The sequence below is a fragment of the Leuresthes tenuis genome, unplaced genomic scaffold, assembly GCF_036924035.1.
Source record: "Leuresthes tenuis unplaced genomic scaffold, fLeuTen1.0.hap1 SCAF_4, whole genome shotgun sequence".
In the NCBI taxonomy this organism is placed as follows: Eukaryota; Metazoa; Chordata; class Actinopteri; order Atheriniformes; family Atherinopsidae; genus Leuresthes; species Leuresthes tenuis.
This window is the reverse complement of record NW_027325358.1, coordinates 33,631,145-33,655,728: the sequence shown is the minus strand read 5'-3', so window position 1 is coordinate 33,655,728 and position 24,584 is coordinate 33,631,145. Positions and strand designations below refer to the sequence as shown.

Here is a 24,584-nt window from a genome sequence, read left to right as displayed (position 1 = left end):
CGTTAACTCCCGTTATAATATACGCAGATATATACGCGGCTCTCAAATTATCTAAATAGCGTCCGAATGACTCTGGGTGACACCAAAATGTTATCAATAAGTCAATGAATGTATATACTGCTAGAAATAAGCTCCAGGTTTAAAAAAATGGAACTTTCCCTTTTAAAAATGGGAAAAGCAAACAAAAGCCTTGACACTTTTGTGTACCTTTAGGCTTTGCAGTCTGTATTTACCTGGCCTTGAAATCAGATAGATATAAATGTCCAGATACCCGATTTCTGGCCACGTGTCACTGTCCGTGGACCAGATGGTTTTGGGGAGCTGATCTGGATCACTGTCGAGTCCAACTGACCTCAATTTATTTTGATGATCCATTTTTGTTCAATTTCCCTGTGTCTGCCGCGATCCTTCACCATGTTGTGGGCGGTTTGTTTTGCCACTCAGTCTGAAAGAGGGGGGCGTGTCGCGGGGCGGAAGTGACATAAACGCATACCCTCTATTCTACATTGAATATGAATACCCATAAAAAAAGAAAAGAAAAATATATGAATACCCACATGTCTGTAAACAAACAGTATAAAACCCAGACAACAAATTTAAACTTGGAAATTTACTAAATAGAATAGAATAGAAAAATACTTTACTCATTCCCCAGTGGGGGAAATTCAAAAGGTCATAAATATAAAATTGTTTCAAGTTCTCAGGACATTATAAATATTTTAAAATATAAATCACGTACTGACAATCCAGCAGATCAAAATTAAATCTATCATCTGCTTCTGGTCACACGGTGAAAACAAGTCTTTACAATGAACAGCTTAATTCTGGCTCAATTTTGTAGGGAAAAGCAGAATGATAAGGAAATGAAATGTTGCGAACCGTATGACCTTTGAAATAATAGGCATATAGAAATTCTCTAATAAGTCATTTTTTTTAATCTCTTTTCGATTGTAATGCATCATTTCTGACGGTTTCAAATTGTATGCATGATAAATGTTAACCATCATCGGGTGGAGAAGAATAGAGTAAAATAAATCGGATGAACTCTTAAAGTGAAAATGAGGTGGCTCTTAAAAGAGTTGTTGTTGTTTGTGGAGCAGCAGCTAGTTTAAGCTCTCTCTCCGCGAATGCGGCGGGCCAGCTGAATGTCTTTGGGCATGATAGTGACCCTCCTGGCGTGGATGGCGCAGAGATTGGTGTAATCAATTAGACCGACCAGGTATGCATTGGCCTCCTGCAGCGATTTCTCTGACCAGGTGCTGGAAGGGCAGCGTGCAGATCAGCAGCTCCGTGGATTTCTGCTAGCGACGGATCTCTCTCAGAGTCACGGTACCGGGCCTGTAACAGTGTGGCTTCTTCCAGTAGATTTACGGGCAGTCTTCTTGGTTCTTACCATGGTGTCTTCTTTCTCTAATGAGGAGAAAAGTGTTACAAACTGAGATGACTACCTGCTCTTAAAGGAGAACTCCGTTTTTTTTAAACCTAGACCTTATTTCTGGCATGAAGTACGTTTATCTACTCACTGAGAACAGTTTGGCGAAAGTCGACGTCCTTCGAAAGCTATTTAGAAAACTCGCGATCAGCGTATATCCATATAACAGAGGGCAGGGACGATGCGGCCTCTAAATAAGGCATTTCGATAATTTTGAATGTCAACGAGCTTCTTCGGCGTATACAGCCATTAAGACTGGAAATGGCAACTTCCGGAACAATTCAAGCATTTGTTCTTCAATATTGATGAGCTCCAACTGTAAATACAGCTGCTCCACCTAGGTTTCCATTATTCACTATTGTTAACTGTGACCGGAAGAAAAAGTAAGGATTCGGCTATAACCCCTGAAACCACACAAACATACAGCCACACCTCCCTACCAGCATGGTGAATTGCAGAGCATCGTGTTCCCTCAACGCAGAACTTCGAATGCTCAATGAAGACGTCACGTTGACATCGTCGACATTCTGGAAGACTATAAATCTAGCTTAAGACTGTGACCGCCATGGATGTGGTTTACGCTCTGAAGAGGCACGGCCGAACTCTGTACGGCTTCAGCGGTTAAGCGTAACACTGAATTCAACAAACCAATGGTCCTTTTTAGGGCCACCTATTTTCTAACTTTGAGAGCTGATTTTAGTTTTTGACTTACTGTTTTCGTTGTGCTTGATGGTGATTGTGTAAGGAGTTTCTACGTAAGAGGGTAACTAAATAAAACAGTGTATTCCTTAATGTATGTGTGTGGTGGTTGTCTTAATCAAGCAAAGGTGATTCGAAAGTACTGAAACAATTGCCGCCACATGAGTAGGCCTAGTCGTAATAGCGTGCATGTGTTGTGATACTACTGCACTGTAAAAGACCAGATTCTGAGCCACACATTATTTATTTGTCCTGGTCAGTCAAATGACATTTTCTGAACTCCAACTCCCTCCCTTTTTTCTACATGTAGCGCTTCATTTATTGTCCGCCACTTTATTTAAATGTGTAAATTCTGACTGAACAGTCAGACTGAACAGTCAGAATTTCGGGCTGGATAGTGTAGTGGTTTCTAAGCAGGTTTCTATAGAAACGCATAATTTTTCCTTTAACCACGCGGCTTCACAAATCACAGACCATGAAGAGCATAGTCTAATTTGCCTGCACTGTGTATAAAATTACTTCCCCTCGTCGAAACATTCAATATAATCTCAAACCAATTGAAAAACCTAAACTGCCTGAACCCGCAAAGTCTGCGCCAAAGAAGGGCTCCAAGAAGGCAGTGACCAAGACTGCAGGCAAAGGAGGCAAGAAGAAGAGAAAGACCATGAAGGAGAGCAACGCCACCTACGTGTACAATGTGCTGAAGCAGATCCACCGACACCGGCATCTCCTCCAAGGCCATGACCATCATGAATTCCTTTGTGAACAACATCGTCAAGGCCACCATCACTTCCAGGGAGCTCCAGACCACCGTGCGCCGCTTGCTTCCCGGAGAACTGACCAAGCACGCCGTGTATGAGGGCAAAGGTTATTTTATGAGCCACCCACTCAAGACCAATGCTTGATAGCATGTTTATTTTTCTTATTTTTTATGAAGACGTCATTACAAGATCATGAATTGATTTGGTAATCAGTGAACAGGGAGTCATGTGATGGACAATAGGTAGTTATTTTGCTCTTGCTGATCTGAAGCTTATCAATGTGTCACATTTCAGTTGCATTCCATTTTGTCCAACAATTACGTCCAAGTTACATTTATCTCCAGGCTTTAGACGAGGGCATGTTTCTGAGCCCGATTCTTTCATTGGAAGCCCAACAACAAACCAGAGAAATCTTAAAGCAAACAATTATTGGTCGCAGGTAAAGTATGGCAGCGCTGGACTTGGAGTGACAGAGTTCTCGCAGGAAATCCGTCAGCCCGAGCCCCGATATCCAGAAATAGTTCATGTTTATCTTCTTCACATTTATCTCACAGAGGTTGTACTTATGGTTATTAGTGACATGACCAGGCCAACCACCATCCTTTAGGCAACTCAAAAATCAGTCAACTGGGGACGCATTTTCCTTTGGGGACGAAAACCACCGACCCCATTTAGACTTCAGTCTAACTGCATTCAGCATGCTCCTAAATGGGTTTTGCTCGGAAAATCTCTTCAGTCCCTAAAAGGGACTTTTTTCAGATTTTTTTGTGTATGTGTATGCCTTTCATACCAACCTCCCCACCCAATCTGTGTATAATTCTACATCGCTCCCTATTGGCAGTGTGTAGAAATATTTAGGACCCAATAGGGGATTCGTTTTCTGCCTGATTTAAAAACTCACATAGAACAATGTCTAGAAACCTTTAGAACCTAACAGTAGCCTGCATTTTGCCTGATTTTTAAACCACATAAAAAGAACAACTTGCTATATTAGCTTTAAATCTGAAAAAAATCAATTACTTCTACAATTAATGTAGCTAGTGTTACATTAGCATTCAATAGTTTGATCAGCATTACCTCCATTATTTAGCACTATATTGGTATGTATATTATTAGAAATAGATTCAACTCATATACATATACTGTATATCATAAAGTTAGTGCTATATTTGATTTGATTCCTACTTTAGCTCATACCACCTCATCTCGACCCAAATTAGTATATATAGGATATACATTATTGCTAATGCTACATTAGCATATGAAAGCTGCAAAGCATTGTTATCCAAGCAGACACCCACCCAACTTCACACACTTTTCAAGGTACTAATAATAACTTTTTACCACCAGAGGTGTAAGTATTTAATATAAATGCTCATACCAATAAATTACATCAAATCTTGTTACATTAGATGAGTGATGCATTAGGAGCTTGACTTGTTTGAACTTTACAAACAGTTCTATAAGTATTGGAATATCTTGAAAATTTCATTTTCAAAACTTGATCATCAAAAGAGCAGGTTACTTTCATAAAGGTGAGGAGAATTAACCAATTAACAACATCAATAATCTAATAAAACACATTTTTGAATCTTTGATGAATATCAGTGTAGGCGTAACAATCACATGTGCCACATGATTTGATAGAAATTATACATTTTGCTCATGTTTTCCTATTTTCAAATTAGACATAAATTTGCTGTAGTTTTCATTGTTCACACAGTTAAAAAAATATTATTGTTGTTGTAGTCCATTTGTACATAACAAAACAAAATGCATAAATAATATATGGTCATCAGCAATTATATGATCAAACCCATATGTATTTGTATGGTGTTTTATCATACCTGATTATTACAATCCAACTTTGCTATAAACCACCGCTGCTAACAACCACATTAATATTAACATGTAGTTAACATCCACCACGGGAGCAGATACTCTGGACAATGCTTAAGCATAGCATCATCCAAAAAACAGGTAAATGAAAGGTAAAATCATCATTGGAAACAAGTATTGGAAGACAATGTAAAATAACACAAGTCTCTTGAAACTGCTTCCCTGGTAAGTTACTGTTACTGTCATACAATATAACTGATCCTGTGAAACCATATGGCTAATACTAATACATACACATAGAACTTATTTAGAAATAAGAAATTATAGAAATTATTTCTTTAACAGCGTAGCTATATTTACATGTTATCATTATATTTTCTACTTGACAATAACATCAACGGACAATGGTAGATAACATCACCATTGCATATATTCAATTACATCTATAAGACAATTTGAAATACTGACTAACTTTCTTAATTTGTTTAACAGAAAATAACCGTGTACATGAAGAATCGCTCCTAGGGTCAATTTAGTGTCACCAATTACCCTAATATGCATGTTTTTGGACTGGGAAGAAGCCAGATTACCCAGTGAAAAAAATCAAACTCCATTCAGAAGGGATAGAAACCAGGAATAATCTTGCTGTGACGTTATGGTCCAAACCACCATAACCCCAGGCAGCCTTTCCCACATCCGATTACTTCTAAATGTTTGCATTATATAGCTGTCAATATTATGGTGGGAAAGTTGTATCAAGCCAAGGTAGACTAGCTATGTAGCCTATGTTGATAAACTAAGGCATCACATTTTCAGCTCCACTCGGCGTGCTTTGAACCCTGGCCTAATTGTTGCTAAGGAATAGCAGGTGCTACCCCCTAACAGAAGATTCCAATAACTGAGTCAAGTCGAGTTGAGTTGGACTGAGAAGGTACGAGTGGAAAAGGCCATATATTCACTCAAAACTTCCATCAGCCAAAGAAACGGTTGATTTAATGCCTTGTGTGTGCTCCATGTCCATTGCATTCAAGTATAAAAACCTTGAGGTCTTCAAAGTGGCAAAAGACGAAGGTGGGGTATCAAAAATGCCAACCAAAAACTACAAGAAGCATAATGGAGGCCACTTTAAGCTTAACAATTCTGCCAGTCAAAAGTTTGGACACATCTTCTCAGATGAATATGGGTCCATCATATGAATTTGTTGTTTACTATATAATTCCATGTCTTCATTCACAGTTTTGATGCCTTCTGCAATGTAAATAGTCATGATAATAAAGAAAAAACATTAACTGAGAAGCTGTTTCCAAACTTTTGACTGCTAATGTAAATGAAAGTAAGGGGAGACATTTGTTGGGTATGGAGACAGCTAAACAGCATAAAGCAACAAGATCTTCCCAGAGACATGAAACAAGTTCTTCACTCCCTTTAAAAAACAGAAAATAGAGGTCATCAACCACCCTTCTTGATCCGAAGGACATACCATTAAACTGCATCAATACCTTGTCAGATCTACACTAGGAGTGTGAATGTCCCTACTGCTATTATTGAAACGGTGTAACTTCTATAAGCCTCTATAATTCACTTGGCTCATTTATCATAATTTTCTTGGGGACAGAAAGCCATGACAGGACCGAATCTCCTCAGCATTTGTCTTGAGCATGAGATAGTCAAGAGACATTGCCCTCAACCTGCTTTCGTATACTCTTTTTACAAATGACTCCTTTCGCCATCTGCCCATCCAACATCTGATGAGACTCCCACTCATGTACTCATGACAGATAGCAACACAAACATCTACAGTAAGGAGGTATGTCATCTAAGAAATCTGGACCTCAGCACCACTGAGATAAAATAAATAATTGTGGATTTAGAATATCAAGACACAATGAGTCACACCTAAGTTAACAGCTATTGGCAGACTTCTGTTGTGCAAACAGCTCACCTAAATGCACATTGTTGTATGGTAGTTGCTTTGAGTAGAACAAGAAGGATCTGATGTTGTCGATTTTGTCCACAATAACAACCTTAAAGGGCATTTATTATGACTGACTGACTGCTAAAGAGAGCCAACTGTATCAAAAACACCATTCTTATTGTGGACCTTGTTGAAATCTCCTACTTCCGCTCCCGGCGCTGCTGCAAGCGGCTGCACCAGCACTCCGCTGTCAAGGTCCTGCACCAGCACTCCACTGACTCCGCCAATTGTTTCAGCCATGACCCAGACGGCTGCAGCCACGACCGAGACTGTGGTTCCAGCCACGCCTGTTGCCACGACCAAGCCTGTTGCCACGGCCAAGCCTGTTGCCACAGCCACGACCAAGCCACGACCAAGCCTGCTCCGGCATTCAGAGACCCTCCCTCCCACCCTGAATTTGGAACGTCTGGGAGCCGTTCCTTGAGAGGGGGGCTGTGGGCTTCGCCGGGGGTAGGCCAGGTGGGCTCATCTTTGCCCTCGCCATCGCAAGTGGAAGTTCGGGCGAGCTCACGCCGTCGCCAGTGGAAGCCCGAGCGAGCTCATGCCTGCCCTCGCCTTCGCTAGTGGAAGTCTGGGCGAGGTCACGGTTGTCCTTGCCATCGCCAGTGGAAGCCCAGGCGAGCTCACGCCTGTCCTCGCCTTCGCCAGTGGGAAACCGGGTGGATTCACCACTGCCCTTCACCAATGGGAGCCCGGGCTGGCTCACGTCTGCCCTCGTTTCTCCTCGCCGCTCTGGAGGGGCGTCCGGGTCGCCGGAGGTCTGGCCGCCCGCCAGATGGGAGCCAGCCCAAGGCCCATCAGAGCCCTTCCCTCCCACCCTTTGTGGATGTCTGGGAGCCATCCTTGAGGAGGGGCGCTCTGTCACGGTTTATGTTTTAATATTCTTGTTTTCAGGTTCTTTGTTATGTTCTTCCCCTGCCACTTAGTTTCACTCTAGTCACCTTTTTTTCTGGTTCACAGCTGCACATCATCACCAATCACCTCCCCAAAGTATATAGTTTCCTGGTTCCTCTCACTCATTGCAAAATCCTCACTTTAACTTCCACGCTCACGTCACGTCAAGTCTGGTTTTGCCTCATAGTTGACCATAGTCTTCTTTATGCATCATAGCCTTGTTTGTCATTTATCACAGCCTTGTTTTGCGAATGTTTAATATTTTTGATGTCCGGCTCAGCCGCGTTTTCTGTTTTTGCCTTGTGCCTGTTTGGAATAAACCTTTTGATTTTTTTGTGAAGTCTGCATCTGGGTCCTTCCTGCACCAGCGTTTCTGACAATCACAAGTGCACATGTAGCATGCCTTCAACTGGTTCAAGCAATTGTTTTATTAGCAGTCTATTTTAGGAGTGAACATGAATCAAAAAACAGAGAACATGAATTTAAAAAAAATGACAAGTACTATTTTAAAGCATATCCATTTATTTTTTATATGTACTTTGTTCTGTACTGAGTACTGAACTGTGCTCAGTTCAGCTTAACCACCACTTGCACAAGGCACAGCCCGTGGCAAAACATTGGTTTCATCTTGTAGAACCTCCTGATGCAGTCTTTATACTCAAAGACCTCTTGCATGGTTTGGACCATCAATGGCTTTACAGCATACATCAAAGTGCCTCTCTCTAAGTCTGTTGCGCAGGGGTATTTTTATATAGAAAAAAACACACAAATTATTGTGTTTTAGCTGCCTGTCTTCATTGTCTAGTCTAGTCTGATGTGACTATACTTTTCCCTGCCTAGTCCAGTATAAGAATTCAAATTAATAGTCAGACGACGACTACTATTTAATCTCCTTCTCAAAATCACCAGTTTCACAGATAAAGTAAATGAACAATTTTCAATTGTATAATACAAGATTAATAAGGATCTCAACGAATTTGGTGGAAGCTGCACATCGCTCATGAAGTTCGCCATCATTTTCAGCGCGTCAAGACCATAAAATTCTGCGACACTCATTGGCCAAATATTTATTAATTTACACTGGCAACAGTACATGATTGGCTGTTCGGCTGCACTGCTGGGGCGTTCTGACCTGCGCCCCATGACAGAATCGATACGAGTCGGTGGAAATTCACTGGTGAATGAATGTTAGTAGGTGGGAAATGTAGTGTATATAATTCATATTGTATATAGGCACACATAAGTGTGTAAACCGACATTTTTAACTGAATTTGTAAAAATATATTTTACATTTCCCCTCCTCTTATCAAGGAGGGCGGTGCCCCATTGGAGCTATGGACCAGTCTCCAATGAACTGGACGTGTTTGGGTGCAAAAGAAACAATACTAACCCTTTTTGTCGATCTGTCATCATCCATGTTTGTTGCAGTGAAAACTTCCTCTTCTTCGTCTCTATGGATGTGGTGGTAAAAGATGCTTTGTTTGACATGTTGGCCGGTGCTAATTTCTACACAGCGCCACCGCCAGTACTGGTGGTTGTGTGAAACTGCAGCTACATATGAATTAAATGACAGATCCCAACTGGGAAACGCTTGATGAAATTACCGATTGAAAACCAGCCGTGAGCTGGTGGCAGTAAGGAATTTGGCGGTGGCGGACGACACCAAATTCTCTAAGCAGGAAAAACCCTGGTTGCACTTGTTTAAGCCATTTGATCTGCAGCCAACATATGGTTTTGACAGAGATTACCAGTATGTCGTGCCAGTGCATGTACTGGTGTAGGATATATTTGAACTTTTATGTTTAATCTTTTACACTTTTGTTTTGTTTTTGTATCTCAGTGATGATACAAAAAAAAATCTTTTTTCAAGCTTATATCACACCATGGCTGTGTAATTTTGGTACAAACTGATTTGGTGTTCAGTACATTTGTTAATGTGTTTATTATAATATGATAAAGACATATTTCAAGAAAATAATGTGTGGACTATAAATTCTTGAAGTGATGATAATTCACTTTAAAACTGTTAGGTGTACACCAAGCAGAGAGTATATTCTCATTTTCATAGTGTTAAATGATAAGCTCTACAGATTCCTATAAAACACTTACTTAGAGTATATCTTTTACTCTCTGGGATTTTAGGTGTACACTGCAGGTGTTGAAAATCACTGGAATAGTGCCTAAAAGCGATGGAGTACAATTACACACTGTAAGGGTTCAAATATAACTCTTTATTTGGAGTATATATTTTAAACTTTTGACAAAATTCAGTGAACACCAAACTCTTGGACCTACATAGACACTGAAACTGGTGTTAAATGTACATTTAAAGGGTACAATATACACTGGGATTTTAGCTCTGTGATTGAAACTAAATCAGATCTATTAAAGAGAGCCAAACAACTGAAGGGGTTCATGCCCCTTTTTTATAAGCAAATTACAGTCACGTCAAGACACATAACTCAGAAGATCCTGAGCTTCTTTCACATGCAAAAAATATCCCCATGCAAAATTATCCATTCTTTTATATTGTGTTGTTTCATATGTGTTTGTCTTTGTGTACAGTTGTTTTCAATGGACTCAACCTGAGAAACATCTTTTCACACTGATAAAAACATGTTTTTTGTTGTAAGCAAGATCCCTAAATTAGCCAAACTGTTGGTCCTGTTGATTCAGCAGTGTTCAATAGAAAATGCCCCAGAGTCACTGGACCTGAGTGTTGTTTGTCTGAGTGACAGCTGGGAGCGATAAAAGCCATTGCTGTGGGATTCCAGAGAGCTGTCCGACACCTACAGTTTTTCATAAGAGAGAGAGAGAGAAAACGAGAGATCTAATCTTTAACTAATTTTTACAACATCCTAATTCCCGTGTTAATCCAACAAATTGCTAAAAAAGTACAAGTTACATTGGATCAAATTTTTTTATATAAAATTACTACAATCATTTAGTACAGAATTACTGAAATGTTATTTCTTCAGTTAATCTGACAAATCCAAAGCCATTATCATCAATGCAGAACCTGTCATTAAAAACATTTCACCATTTTACTTATCTAAAAATGAATAATAATAAAAGAATGTTTACTAATTTGGAGGGGAGGGGGGTATTTTCTTTGTCTAAATATTCACTTCTGTTTGTATCATGTAAATCCCCTCACAAGTTAAATTAAACAATATGGTGATGAAAATCCTAGACTACAATTAATGTTGATGCAATTAGAAACATTCATTGTGCAAAGATGACATCTACAAACCCTACTATTTGCCTTCAAAGGAAGTGAAATCCTATAACCCACCTCAACATGGGTTTATAACTGCTTTGAAAATTGTGGTCTTAGGTAGAGGTCATCAGTACCATTTGACCTCACTTTATCACACAACATGGCCTTAAAGATAATGAAAGCAACCCTTTTAAAAAACAGGTAACAACTGCCTGATCACTCAGGTGCAGATCAGCTCTTCACCATCACCCTCCCCAACCCTTCACTCAGCTTACCTTGTCTGCCAACCACACCACACAATTTTATTTCTTTAAAGGTACACTTGGGGTTAACCCACATCTCAGGATAGTGCTTGAACACATCCTGAGAACCTATAGCAGACACCAGTTAATAACTGCTTGGGCAAGAAAATGAGACATGGTCAGGACCCACTGACACTAGAAGGATCTGCCAGAAAAAGTTAGTCATCCAACTCTGTTTCTTCTACTGCATTTCTGTTAAAAACACAATTTCAGTAACGCAATCTTTTGTTGTAATCCAGCACAAAGAGTTATCTACAGAACGCCAAAATGAAAAAAAACATAGTTTGTTCATAATTTCTTAACCTAGAGGCAGAATTATGGTCTTAGTGTCTATTAGTGTCTATGGGATGAGGAAAAGGACAACTTGAACGACTGAAGTTTTCTAGTAGATTGTTTGAATGACATTTTCTCTTTCTCTCTCTCTCTCTCTCGCTCTCTCTCTCTCGCTCTCTGTCTGTCTTACACACACACACAGGTTTGGTGAAATTTTCTGGAAAGGGGTCTGACCACGTTGGTATCAACGCTTCTGACAGGGTTAATTTTTTTAAATGTGCAGAGCCGGCTTAGCTCTTTTACTGTGGGTGGTCTAGATTTATCAGATATTAGGAGGTACCAACTGTGTGTGCACTTGATATATATACCACTGTGTCTCAAACAGAACAACTTCTATTTGGCTGGATGTGGAAGCATCCCTTTCAGAATACCCACTGAGAGACCTCCTCTTTTTTAAGATATTCAAAACGATTAGACAGAGATGTGACAACCCTGTAACACTTACTACTATCAAGGCATGGCAGCTTACGCGTAAACTTGAGAGAAGGTCTAAATTTACATCTGCCTTCTCACGTATTATGAATAATCCTGAGTTTCAGCCAGGACTATTTGATACTGGTTATCGACGTTGAGCTACTAATGGCATTGGTACATTGAAAGACTTTCTTGCTAGTACTATAATACTCTCGTTTTAGCAGATGGTTGAGAAATATGACTTCCCCAAACAGCTTTTTACAGATAAGACATCTTATAAAGCACTGCACAATCTTAACTGAGTATCCAGAAATATCTCCCTCAAACAAACAGCTGGGAGAATGCCCATGAGTCTTTTCTATGGGGATAGGTGTGTAGCCACCTTTGGTCTGGCAAGGGTCAGAGATAAATGGGAAAGAGATCATTCTATTAAAATCAGTGACATTGAGTAGGAAGATATATGGAAACATGCTAAATCGATTTTACTGATCATGACAATGCAACACAATTCAAGATTATACACAGAGTGCATATATCTCCTAACCGCAAATTTAAATTCAATCCTTTTTTTCTCACATGTGACTTTTTTTTCCATTGACTTCCCAATGTTTCCATCTCTCACTTGTAAAGGAGAAAACCCATGAAGAAAAAAAAGGAAATGTGTGGTGTTGTGTGTGTTCTGCTGGTTGAGTGGTCACAAACATACAGAGGTTGAAGGTCATCAACGCAGCTGGCCCAGGTTTAAATCTAGCCTGTGGCTTTTTGCTGCATAACATTCCCCATTCTTTCTCTTTCCCCCATTTTCCTGTCCTGAGACTTTCAAATAAAGGCCACTAGTGTCATGATTATGCTTAGCTGTGGTGTTTGTTTGGTTTCTGGGTCTTAGGCGGGGCTGAGCAGGTTTTCCAGGAAGCCCGGGGCAGAGTCTGGTTCAGCTCTTGCTCTTGCACTAAAGGATATAGCGCTCCACTGTGGAATCCGAGACTCCTGCCTGCTAGCCGCCTACCTGCTGGCCCCGCCATTGACTCAATACCTTCTACACCACAGCCAGCACCCTCCCCTCCACTCTGGAAACACTCCTGGATTCTGTAAGGAAAAACCCTCACTTTCATCTGGATAAATTATTCTCTCCAATTCACTCTAACCATCTCCCTCTCCTCTCAGAGTCACCCGTTCCCCTGGATCCACTCAACGGCTTACTGCTGCACCTTCCTTTAAATAAACCTAGTCTTTTACTCAAATCCCTTTGTGTAAGTGTCTGCTCTTGAGTCCAATTTTTGAGTCAGCCCAGCTCTCACCATGACAACTAGAGCCCAAAAGAAACTTAAATATAGCACTTATTTGTATTCTGAAGTTTGTCTCTGTATAACTGCTTCTCTTTCAAAATGATTTTGAGTATAGTTAGCACAGATTGTGAGCAGTTTGGAGGCTTCTTCATAAGTCACTGCACAGTGGCTTTGGTTGTCTTTATTATCTTTATCGGTTCATGTCTTGTAGCAAAACGCATTACCGGGGCTTATAACGATAATAATAATGATTACTATTATATATATATATTTTTTGTGATGCACATTACACTGAATAATTATCATAAGAACCTGGTATTTTACCTCTTCAAATTTCTTGGCCTTGTACTGCTCTGCCCCTTTCAGGAAGTTCAGTAGTATGATGTCACACAGCACTGTGCCCTAAGTGAATAAAACAACAACAATAATACATTGAAACAAGAGAAGTACAACTTTACTATTTCCTTTGACTTAATTTCAATGTTTTAAAGTAGCCAACTTTACTTTTACTGAAAAAAAAGATGAAATGTTTAATTGAAAAAATGCAGCAACAATATATTACTTTAAAATTACTTTAAAAAAAATAGGTGTATCTATGCCAAAGGTTAATTAAGGAATTTAACATATTATTGTGAAAAACCAATTACAAAATGAAAAAAAAAAAACTGGTACATAAGCAACCTCTACACTGGTTCTGACAATTATACCAGTAAAACTCACCACTCCAACTGATGTAAATGCTGCCACCATGTTTATGAGTGTAGGGATCATGTTAAACTTGCCTGCCTACAAAGGAACACCAATAGTTGATAACATGTTTCAGTTACTTTGATAGCTTTAGCACCAAGTTAGAGCAGTAGCACAAGAACTGTTTCTTTCATTTTTGTTTTTACTTTCTTGTGTTGAATGGGAATAAGTGACTGAAACCCAAACTGTTGCATATATTAAAATATATACTCACATTTCCATTGACCAGAACATCAAATCTAATAGCATAGGCTTTGACCAGCGTGCGGTAATCTGTCCCATTTTCCATTTTATAGTATTTGGCAAACCTGTACAGACAAACCCATCACATTATTTATGGCTGTTACAATAATTCAGATCTCATACTTTAGTATATATCTATGAAGTAGTTTCAGTTTTTAATATAAGAAAAATAAAGTGAGGGTAAGAATAGAATAAACTGTGAAAAATATATGATTGGAGTGTTTTATATGAAATACTTATCAAAAGATACTAAATTTAACACCTGATTTACTTAAACTGTGACATCAGCTAACAACCAACTTATCTAGCTAATTCAGTGTTTTCTCAGCTAAATCTTCATTATACAGATGTTCCTTGGAGAAGAAGCCTTTTCACATTTGTGAAGTACACAGTGTGTGACAGTACAGAGGCAGAGTGGGGGGTTAAAGTTAAGCTGCCACTAATATATGCTTGAGTCGGCATGTATTAACAGAAGCGAAACAGGCAATGTGTGTAAGGTAGAGCCAGAGCCACAGGAACCATTCTAACCAATAATGCTGTTGTCACTCAGCTGATCCCACGACAACAACATGTTGTATGTAAATACATACTGATGCAGTGCTGAGCTTCCTCTCTTTGGCAGGTGTAATTACCAAAGAGGAACACTAGGTTAACAATAATTTTTCATTGATAAAGCACAGCTGATGTGTGAAAAGGGCTAAATGCTAACAGGACTACTTGAAGGAGCAACCACTAGCATTCCAGACAGGTTACCAATTTTTGCTAGATTTTATTAGTTGAAGTGACACACTGTGACTGGTTGTTTCTTTGTTCTTTATACACAAAGCCGACAATTTACCGTTGGGCACATCTGGAACATTAGTAAATGTTTATCTCTTGTATTTTCCCTGTGTGTGCATCCTTGCTATCATCAGCCTTTGTTGATGTATTTTTTTTTTGACTGCTCAACATGAAGTTGTCAATGACAAAACTCTGATTGGCTGTTTACAAAACAAGGCAAATGACTGACAACAGCCATCCATTTTCTATACTCTTTATGTATTTATTCTATTCTTTGTATGACTACAATGAAAAACTGAAACTCACATTGTATCTTTTTTTTTTGTCTAAGTGGTCTTCTCTGTTTGTATAATGTATGGACAGCCACGGGTGCTGTTTTGTTTTACTGGACACTGGCAACATGACAGAAAACACTACTACTGCCATCACCAGTATGTTCTGGTCCCCCAACACCTGATGCAGACTTTGTTAATATGCGCAACACCCAAGCCGCCATGGCTCCAATTCTATGCCTCACGCTCATATTAGTATCAAGATTGCTGGAGGGAAGCCCTGACTGGGAATCGAACCACCATCACCATATATGTGTACATAGAATTGAAGCTGTGCCAGCCCGGCCGTCACACAGATTAATGAAGTCTTCATCAGGTGTTGGGGGACCAGGACTTTTTTTTTGTTAGAACATAATTACTTGTTTTTGGCTTGCTTTCATAGATCTTGTTTCCATGAAAAGCTCTGAATTTCTTTTACTCAGACTTTATAGTGTAACATGTATTTGATACTGGTTTGATATATAGTGTTGTGTCACCCCACCAGAAAGTTTTGGGTTTCAACCTGCTGATCAGTTCAGGACTTTTTCTTTGAGGCTTTTCCAAGCACAGTGATTTCCTCCCACAACCCAAAGATAACGTCGGTGTGAGGTCCAACCGTAGTAACAATTACACAATGAATCTTTAAATATGTCATTTCTTTCCACAACATTATGACATCCATGGTTATCTTTAAAACATTTTACATTAATAAAAGAGTCAGGTGTTGGGTTAAACATGTTTAATTGACAGGGGATAATGAATCTCTGCATAAAATTTTCTTGTAATCTTGTCAGTGGTGGTCAAGTTATCTAACTGTATTCTCTCTTTGGAGCATATCAGAGTATCCAAATACCTGAAATTGTAGCCAGGTGAGACAGCGTTCTTCTGTGACATAGCATCCAGTCGAGTGAATGAGTATGAAGGGTTACATTGGTCATCTGACTTGTCCAAATCGCACATCCAGCCAATCTTTATTCCAATTACTCCTCCCTGGCAGATGTATCAACAAGAGAGCGATACATGGATAACTAAATCTCTGCTTTTACATTTAGAAACTGCATTTATATGCAGTGTGTTTGACCTTGATTATTTGTATGGGAGAAGTAGTATGCTTTCTGTATCTGTATAAGATTATATTCCTCTGCAGGAGATGTGACACACTTGTATCACACCAAAGAAGGCTTCTTATTTTGCCTCAAGATTCAAATTAGCTGGCCATTTCAACTCATTGTTCAAGCGATCTTGTGAAAAGCTACAAAATAGAAATGGGAATCAGACACCTTCCCAATGATGTGTTTGATGTGAGAAGAAAATAAACAAACAAAAAAAGGACAGGCTGTAGAGTAGGTTGACAATATTATGGATTATGTTGCCAGCTGCTGTAAATGTGTGTAAGAAGTAGTTGTCCTAACCAGAAATAAACCTTTATTTGAACACCTGTGTTGGACATCCAGCAGAAAAGAAAACTGACAGCTATTTGTTAGGAATTACTTTTGTTTCTGGGAATATCTGGGATATTATATCACATTACGTCATATTATGAAAAGATGCTGCTCTTTCAAATTAATTAATTGTTTCCTTGCTCAGACCAGAAATAGTAGATTCACAACATTTTAGTCTTTGCCAAGTCAGATGTGATTCACAGTGCTGTTTCCATTCCCCTCAATGCCTATCAAGACTTATTTGAAACAAGCAAAACCAAGCTAAGCAAGCGTAAAAAAAGTTTTCCGCATTAAATATTTACTATTTCTATTAACCTCTGTCTGTGAAATTGCCAATATTCAGGTAAAAAAATGATGAAAAGAACTTGATCAGGATAATTTCTCCCTCTGCTCTGTGTAGACTGTAAATCAAGGGAGATTGAAGCTGTGGTTGATTACGGTAATAAAACAAATTAAGTGTGCCTATATACACCATTTACCTCAGTGCTCTGTATCATCACGAATGGAAAATAAACAACATTACAATAGCAGCGTGTTTATCCAAATCTGTGTCATGAATCAGAAATGGAAATGATAATTATAATCTTATCATTATCATCTCTGCTTTATAGTTAAAGCTGCAGTTTGGGTCTCATTTCATCTAAAGTAAAAATGTTTGGTTAGTTGGAGCGACTGAAGCAGTCTTCTGGCAACTTCAAGGTCAGTGATTTGACTCCTAGCTTTCCCGGGGACCAATTATCTACTAATGCATCCGTTGTTGTATGAGTGTAATTTGTTAAACTGTATAGACTAAGACATGCTCCATGAGTGTGTGAGTGAATGGGTGAATGTGGCATATAGAGTGTTTTGAGTGGTCAGCTAGACAAGAAGTACAGTCCATTTACGATTTTATCAAATTTTACACAAAATTAAGTTTTTGGAAGTCTTGGAAGTTTGCAGCCTTTAGAATGTCTTTAAAATCCTTTTAAAAACGTTCCTTGCTATCTTGGAATGCATGGCTCTTTAATATATACAACCTGCATTATGTTGCACATCTACTGATTTAACACATAAACCACATTCAGATCCTTCGAAAAAGTAAATAAGAAAAGCAAATTGTATTACATGCAAACCAGAACATTTTATTTTTGTTTTATCTTATTGTGACAATGTTTGTTCTTCATATATATCATAGTATATATGAAAATATAATAGCATTATTCTTGTTAGGTCCTGTAACATTACCCTACTTTTTCTTTTGATATTTTTTTAGTGACATCTGGAATTGTTTTTTTTATTATTATTATTTGTCAGCTTCTATAGCATGGCAGCCAATTCTCCTGTGTTCATGTGCAGAGCTCAAATTTTTCAAGGTCATTTTAGGTATAATGGGTACATTTAGATCCATCCATCCATCGTCTACCATTTCTCCAGGGATCGGGTCACAGGGGCTGCAGCTTCAGCAGAGAAACCCAGACGTCCCTGTCCCCGGCAACTTCCTACAGCTCTTCCGGGGGGACCCCGAGGCGTTCCCAGGGCAACCGAGAGACATAGTCTCTCCAACGTGTCCTGGGTCTTCACTGGGGTCTCCTTCCAGTGGGACACGCCCAGAACACCTCACCAGGGAGGCGTCCAGGAGGCCTCCTAACCAGATGCCCGAGCCACCTCATCTGGCTCCTCTCGATGCGGAGAAGCAGCGGCTCTACTCCGAGCCCCTCCCAGATGACCGAACTTCTCATCTTATCTCTAAGGGGGAGCCCAGACACCCTGCAGAGGAAGCCCATTTCGACCTCTTGTTTTTGTGATCTCGTTCTTTCGATCACTACCCACAGCTCATGACCATAGGTTAGGGTAGGAACGTAGATTGACCGGTAAATCGAGCTCCTTCTTCACAACGACGGGTCGGTGCAGAGCCCGCAATACTGCGGATGCCACATCGATCAGCCTGTCAATCTCCCGTTCCATTTGTCCCTCACTCATGAACAAGACTCCGAGATACTTGAACTCCTCCACTTGGGGAAGGATCCCATTCCTGACCCGGAGAGGGCATTCCACCCTTTTCTAGCTGAGGCCCATGGTCTCGGATTTGGAGGTGCTGATTCTCATCCCAGCCGCTTCACACTCGGCTGTGAAGGTCACGGCCCGACGATGCTAGCAGAACCACATCATCCGCAAAAAGCAGAGACCCGATTCTGAGGTTGCCAAATCGGACCCCCTCAACGCCCTGGCTGCACCTAGAAATTCTGTTCATAAAAATCATGAACAGAATCGGTGACAAAGGGCAGCCCTGACAAAGTCCAACCCTCACCAGAAACACGTCTGACTTACTGCCGGCAATGTGGACCAAACTCTGACACCGGTCATACAGAGACCAAGCAGCCCCTATTAAGGGGCCAGCACTCCATACTCCCGGAGCACCCCCCACAGGACTCCCCGAGGGACACGGTCGAATGCCTTCTCCAAGTCCACAAAACAAATGTAGACTGGTTGGGCAAACTCCCATGCACCCTCCAGGATCTTGCTGAGGGTGTAGAGCTGGTCCACTGTTCCACGGCCAGGACGAAAACTACACTGCACCTTCTGAATCCGAGATTCGACTATCCGATGGATCCTCCTCTCCAGTACCCCCGAATAGACCTTACCAGGGAGGCTGAGGAGTGTGATCCCCCTGTAGTTAGAACACACCCTCCGGTCCCCCTTTTTAAAGAGGGGAACCACCACCCTGATCTGCCAGTCCAGAGGCACTGTCCCCGATGTCTACGCGATGCTGCAGAGGCGTGTCAACCAAGACAGCCCTACAACATCCAGAGCCCTGAAAAACTCAGGACGGACCTCATCCACCCCACAACGTCCCTAGTTGAGGTCAGAAGCCCGTCCCTACTATACAGAGTGTTGACAGTGCGTGAAAAAAGTGTAGTACTTGGTGTAATTTAAAATCGGGAAGCGGATGCTATTCTTAATGAAGATCGTGAAGTTCTCCTGCAGGAATTTACTGGAGAGTAAATATAGATAATTTTTTGTTAACAGTACCATGGTCTATTACTGAATGATTCCACCTGAAGAACGAAGATGGAGGAAGACTATGGAGACCAAGGTCCTTCAGAGTAAAGAAGATAGCTTTGATAATAATAAGATAAGTATCTGTTAAGTATGTAATATAGATTACATGTTGTATGAATAATATATTAATTATTAATTAATTCTGAATGAATGTGTGTCCAAAATTTTGTTTGATAATATATATGGCATAGGATTGCTCTAAAGCAAATTTAAAACCCTTAAAACAACTAATGTCTTTACCTTGTCTGCCAGTTCACTGAAGTTCTGTTGTGCATAGCGGACAACATCTCCCACTCTGAAGATTGGGCAGTAGGTGTTGTTGACCATGTCAAAGTTACATGTTTGGATGTAACTTTTAGTAATAGATGGAAGGAAGTTCCCTCTGTGCACAAATATAATCAACTTTTCAGACTTCATCACGACAATCATAATCACCTTTATGTTTAACGTGAAAAAAGTGTAGTACTTGGTGTAGTTGAAAATCGGGAAGCGGATGCTATTCTTAATGAAGATCGTGAAGTTCTCCACCTCAGTCATTGGTGTACTGATGTGAGGGGAAGAACACAGAAGAGAAGAAACATAAATCCAAACAGCTTTGTTTTAAGTTTGTTTATAAGAGTCTAGTCTTTCTCTATCCTAATAGATGCAGGTAGAATACACTTGATTTAGAATAGAAAAGAAAAATACTTTATTCATCCCCCAGTGGGGGAAATTCAAATTAGCCAAGTAGCTTAACTTTTTTTCGAATATTTACAATAATTGTGTATGAGAACAACAACAACAACAACAACAACAACAATAATAATAATAATAATAATAATAATAATAATAATAATAATAATAATAATAATATAAATCAATAATATAAATCAATAATTAATTAATTAAAATAGAGAAAAACATGTCAGCAGTCACTGTTAAACACCCTTATGGCTGTGGGGACAAAGGACCTCCTGAACCTCTCAGTCATGAGATGAGCATGTTTTTAGCACACTAAGAACACCATCCCAGTTCATCACAGGGCATATATTAGCATAAAATTCTTCAAATATTCTCAACTAAAGTGTGAACTTATATTATGAAAGCACTTGTTTGGTTATGCTTTTATTATCAACACAGTAGTACTTTTAGTATATGCTCTCTCCATCCTCCTCCACCTCTGTCTACATATAAATAAGATAGACAGAGTTAGATCTTAATCTGCAATCTATCTGCAATCTCAAAACTCTTGAAAGGTGGATAACTTTAGAAGTGAGATAGCATATCACATGACATGTCTGAATTTAAGGGCAATTAACAACCTTGCTTTAAGAAAAAAAACATGATATAAATCTGTTTCAAAATGATTAATTTGGATATTTGTGCACAACTGTAGCACACCCTCATAAAAAAAAGCAAAACACCGTCACATGCACATCATCTTACGTCTTGATGGTATCAATCTCAGCAGGACACCACCCTTTAATCTCACATGCCTTGATAGTGCTGTTGAAAGGAACACATTTCCCTGTGGGAATTCCTGGGTGGAAACAGAAAATTCTTGAAGCAAAGCTATATCTATATATCTATATATATATCTATATCTATATCTATATATATATTTAAACATATAGATGAAGCAATTCAAAATTGTTACTCCTTCCAGCCGACTGCCAGATGACTTCCAGCCAGTTCTCAGCCAGGTAACACCACCCCCAGTAATGACATTGGTAAACCAACCTTAAATATTAATGCCCCTAATTATCTCTATCCCCACAGGGAAGAGCAGTGATTATTGAAGCTCAAACTGTGTACAACTGCAGTAATACCTGCATTTTGAGTTTTCCTGGTAGAGTTATTATTGTAAAGTTATCAATTTGTAATGCTGGAACTCTTTGTTAAACACCGACAAAGACATAGAAGCCTATGCAATGAAACAGGAAGCAAAGGTGTCCCCACACTTTTGTTGGACGGAGGAAGGTTTAGGTTAAACTACAGCATGAAACCTTTTGTGACGTTGTCACATTACAGTTGCATGTAGGTTTACAGTTTTGATCAGTCATGACAATCATATCAATTACTAATAACACTGTGGCAGCAGTTGGACAAAGAAACACACAGAGAAGTCAGACCATCAGCAAGAAAGCCCAATATCAATCCACTCTCTCTGATCTTACAATGTCAAGTAATTCTTGTGGTTAAGCATAAGAAGGAAAGTCCCTGCATTAGCATCTGAACGTTGATGACCTCATCAGCACTCAGCGAAGAAATATGACATCTAACAGCTCCCCCAGCCCCCACAAGCACAGTAAAAAAGCAACACTTGCCTCTTTGTTTGTTGGTAAACAACAGCACACCTCAGTCAGTGGGTCTACATGATGAGTATAACTTGATTATAGCTATATTTGGGTTATGCTCCTTATTTGAGCAAGGGTAATTATCCTTGGCTATATGGCAGTGAATTAATCAAATCATTGGCACAAAGCATGTCATACCCCGGTACGATAGGTACCCATTTCAACTATCGCTAATAGAGCCACTTCCAGTCCTCTTCACCACCAACAACAACAAACTCAGGTATTTGACAAAGATGGCGAACGAAGAGCAAGATGAAACTACGTCCCTCTACATTTTGTTTGTGATGAGCATGGTTATGGCACAAACATGATGTACAAAATAGCATTCTCCATCGCGTTGTTTATTTCTTTCTGACGGTGTCGACAACAACAGTAATAGCTTCTCCTTCGACTTCCGGGTGATGATCCCGAGAAAAAATCTCAAGCATGCACAGAACGCTCAATCCAATCCATCACGTACTTCTGCCGTCTATATGCACGTTTATCTCGGTTATCTCGGGGTCTTAATCCAATCGCAAGTAACCCAATCCAAGTTTTTCCTCAGATTAAGGTGTCTATATGAACTTAATAACTCAGTTTTATTGTAATTTAGCCATTAATCTGATCCGATGGCACTCATGAGTGTCTGTAAAATGATTTCACCTTGCAGCTATATGGGGCAGTAAGAAATATCCACAGATATATCAGATTGTAATTAATTCAGCATTTATGAGTGAGCTATGCATTTTCACTCTCACCGTCATCTCTGTTTCTGTCCACACCACTCACCAATTTTGACATGTTTATCCTGTAAGCCTAAATAGCCCAATCCTGCATCTTCATATGATGAAAACTAACGATAAAATAATTCCCAATATATGCCACAGTTCTGATCACTCACGACAAACAAATCAATTTAATATAAGGTTGTGGCAGGAGAGACGGAAAGGGAGATGACTGAGCCTCTGAAGGACATCTACAGTATAAGCCTCTCTCTTTTGCTCACCATGTCTTTTTATGCAGTGTTCTAAAGTCTAAAATGTTGGTGGTATGCTATTTGCCAATGCTTTCTGATGAATCATAAAATCATCCGTAAAGGCTCTAATTGGTCGGTCATTAGTCATTAGGTCATTAGTAGAGGCAGTAGTAATTACCGCATACCGGTATTTCGACCGGTTCCACTTTAGCAACGCAAATTGGCAAATTTGCCAAAGTTGCAGAAAAACTACTGGCAATTGGGAAGAAATACAGCTCTGACCATAAGTTAAGAAAATATAAGATAAACGGTTATTTAAGACTAAAGACCTGGTGTCACGGGTTGGTGTACTGGAAAAAACACCGTTATTTAACCATCACCACGTGCTTCATGTCTATTACTGGAGGGAGCTATAATCATGTTTATTGTCTTTTCTGTAACAGAATCATAGAATAGAATAGAAAAATACATTATTGATCCCCCAGTGGGGGAAATTCAAAATTAGTCGAAAAATTTGGTCATATGTATGCATTCTGGGTGGAGCCCAAGTGCAACATATGAAGTCTGGGGTAGATTGGTTAATGTATGTGGGAGTTAAAGGCTTCTTTGTTTTTCATGGCGAGTAATGGCCAGTCGAACTTTGAGGTTTCGCCACGGCCACACCTTTTAAGGTTCGAGAAAGATTTCCATGTTTTGGTCCCCCATGGCTTAAGACTAACATGGCCAAGTTTGAAGGCTGTAGCATGAAATGTGTAGGAGGAGTTCGATCAAATGCGAGGTGTGGAAACAGGCAAAAATTACGTCAAAACGCATGTTCCACTCAAAATGGCTGACTTCCTGTGGACCTGACGCCATGGTGTCCATAGGCATTTCTGTGTGTCTGGGCATGACGAAGGTGTGTACCAAGTTTCGTCAGGGTACAGCAAAATGACCCCATTCGTTTGGCATAATTGCGATGTTGTAGGTGGCGCCACAGAGCCTCTAATGTTCGCAAATGCCAAATTGCGCCGTTTCCCCCCATGACTGACGTCCCTGCCAAAATTGGCGTGGTTTTGGAGGAGGTTTCGTAAACAATAATAATAACACCTTCAGGAAAAATAGGGCCTTCGCAGTTCACTGCTCGGGCCCTAATTAAAGCTGCAAGCAGCGTTGATCAGACCCTCGCACAGGCGCACGTCGGGGTATGCGCTCGACTCCGTCCGATGCGCACCGCACAGCACAGTCGTCCATCAAGTGTAGAGCAGGATGTGAGAATCCCAGTCAGACGTTGTACCGCCGGACGTAAAAAGTGACGTTTATGGCCACCAGCAGGTGGCGCTATAAGTATGCATAAGTGTGGACATATGTATGTGTTCTGGGTGGAGCCAAAGTGCAGCCTATGAAGTTTGGTGAAGATCGGACAATGTATGGACAAGTTATAAGTGACTTATTTGGCCACCAGTAGGTGGCGCTATAAGCATGTGTAAATGACAAAGACAGAAAGATATGACCAGCATATTGTTCACACTCCAGTTGTCCATTTCTTGATATGTTTTATCTTCGTGTTGCAGATGCCAGATTGAGAAATGTATTGTCA

The 24,584-nt window shown here is 39.9% G+C and overlaps 1 protein-coding gene and 1 pseudogene across 1 annotated transcript in view; one reads left to right on the top strand and one right to left on the bottom strand.

Moving 5' to 3' along the window:
* The first annotated feature begins 1,997 nt into the window (after positions 1 to 1,997).
* LOC140304910 (histone H2B 1/2-like) lies at positions 1,998 to 3,036 on the top strand (annotated as a pseudogene).
* Positions 3,037 to 9,821: 6,785 nt separating this feature from the next.
* The window catches only part of p2rx3b (purinergic receptor P2X, ligand-gated ion channel, 3b), a 36,635-nt gene continuing 21,872 nt past the window's right edge, over positions 9,822 to 24,584 (bottom strand). The window contains exons 5-12 of the mRNA XM_072383885.1: positions 21,143 to 21,236; positions 20,184 to 20,261; positions 19,958 to 20,099; positions 16,090 to 16,226; positions 14,117 to 14,210; positions 13,876 to 13,941; positions 13,480 to 13,557; positions 9,822 to 10,389 (exon numbers count right to left, since the gene is read on the bottom strand). Of these exons, the coding sequence (XP_072239986.1) occupies positions 10,273 to 10,389; positions 13,480 to 13,557; positions 13,876 to 13,941; positions 14,117 to 14,210; positions 16,090 to 16,226; positions 19,958 to 20,099; positions 20,184 to 20,261; positions 21,143 to 21,236 (806 nt within the window). The 3' untranslated portion in view covers positions 9,822 to 10,272. The remainder of the gene's footprint in view (positions 10,390 to 13,479; positions 13,558 to 13,875; positions 13,942 to 14,116; positions 14,211 to 16,089; positions 16,227 to 19,957; positions 20,100 to 20,183; positions 20,262 to 21,142; positions 21,237 to 24,584) is intronic.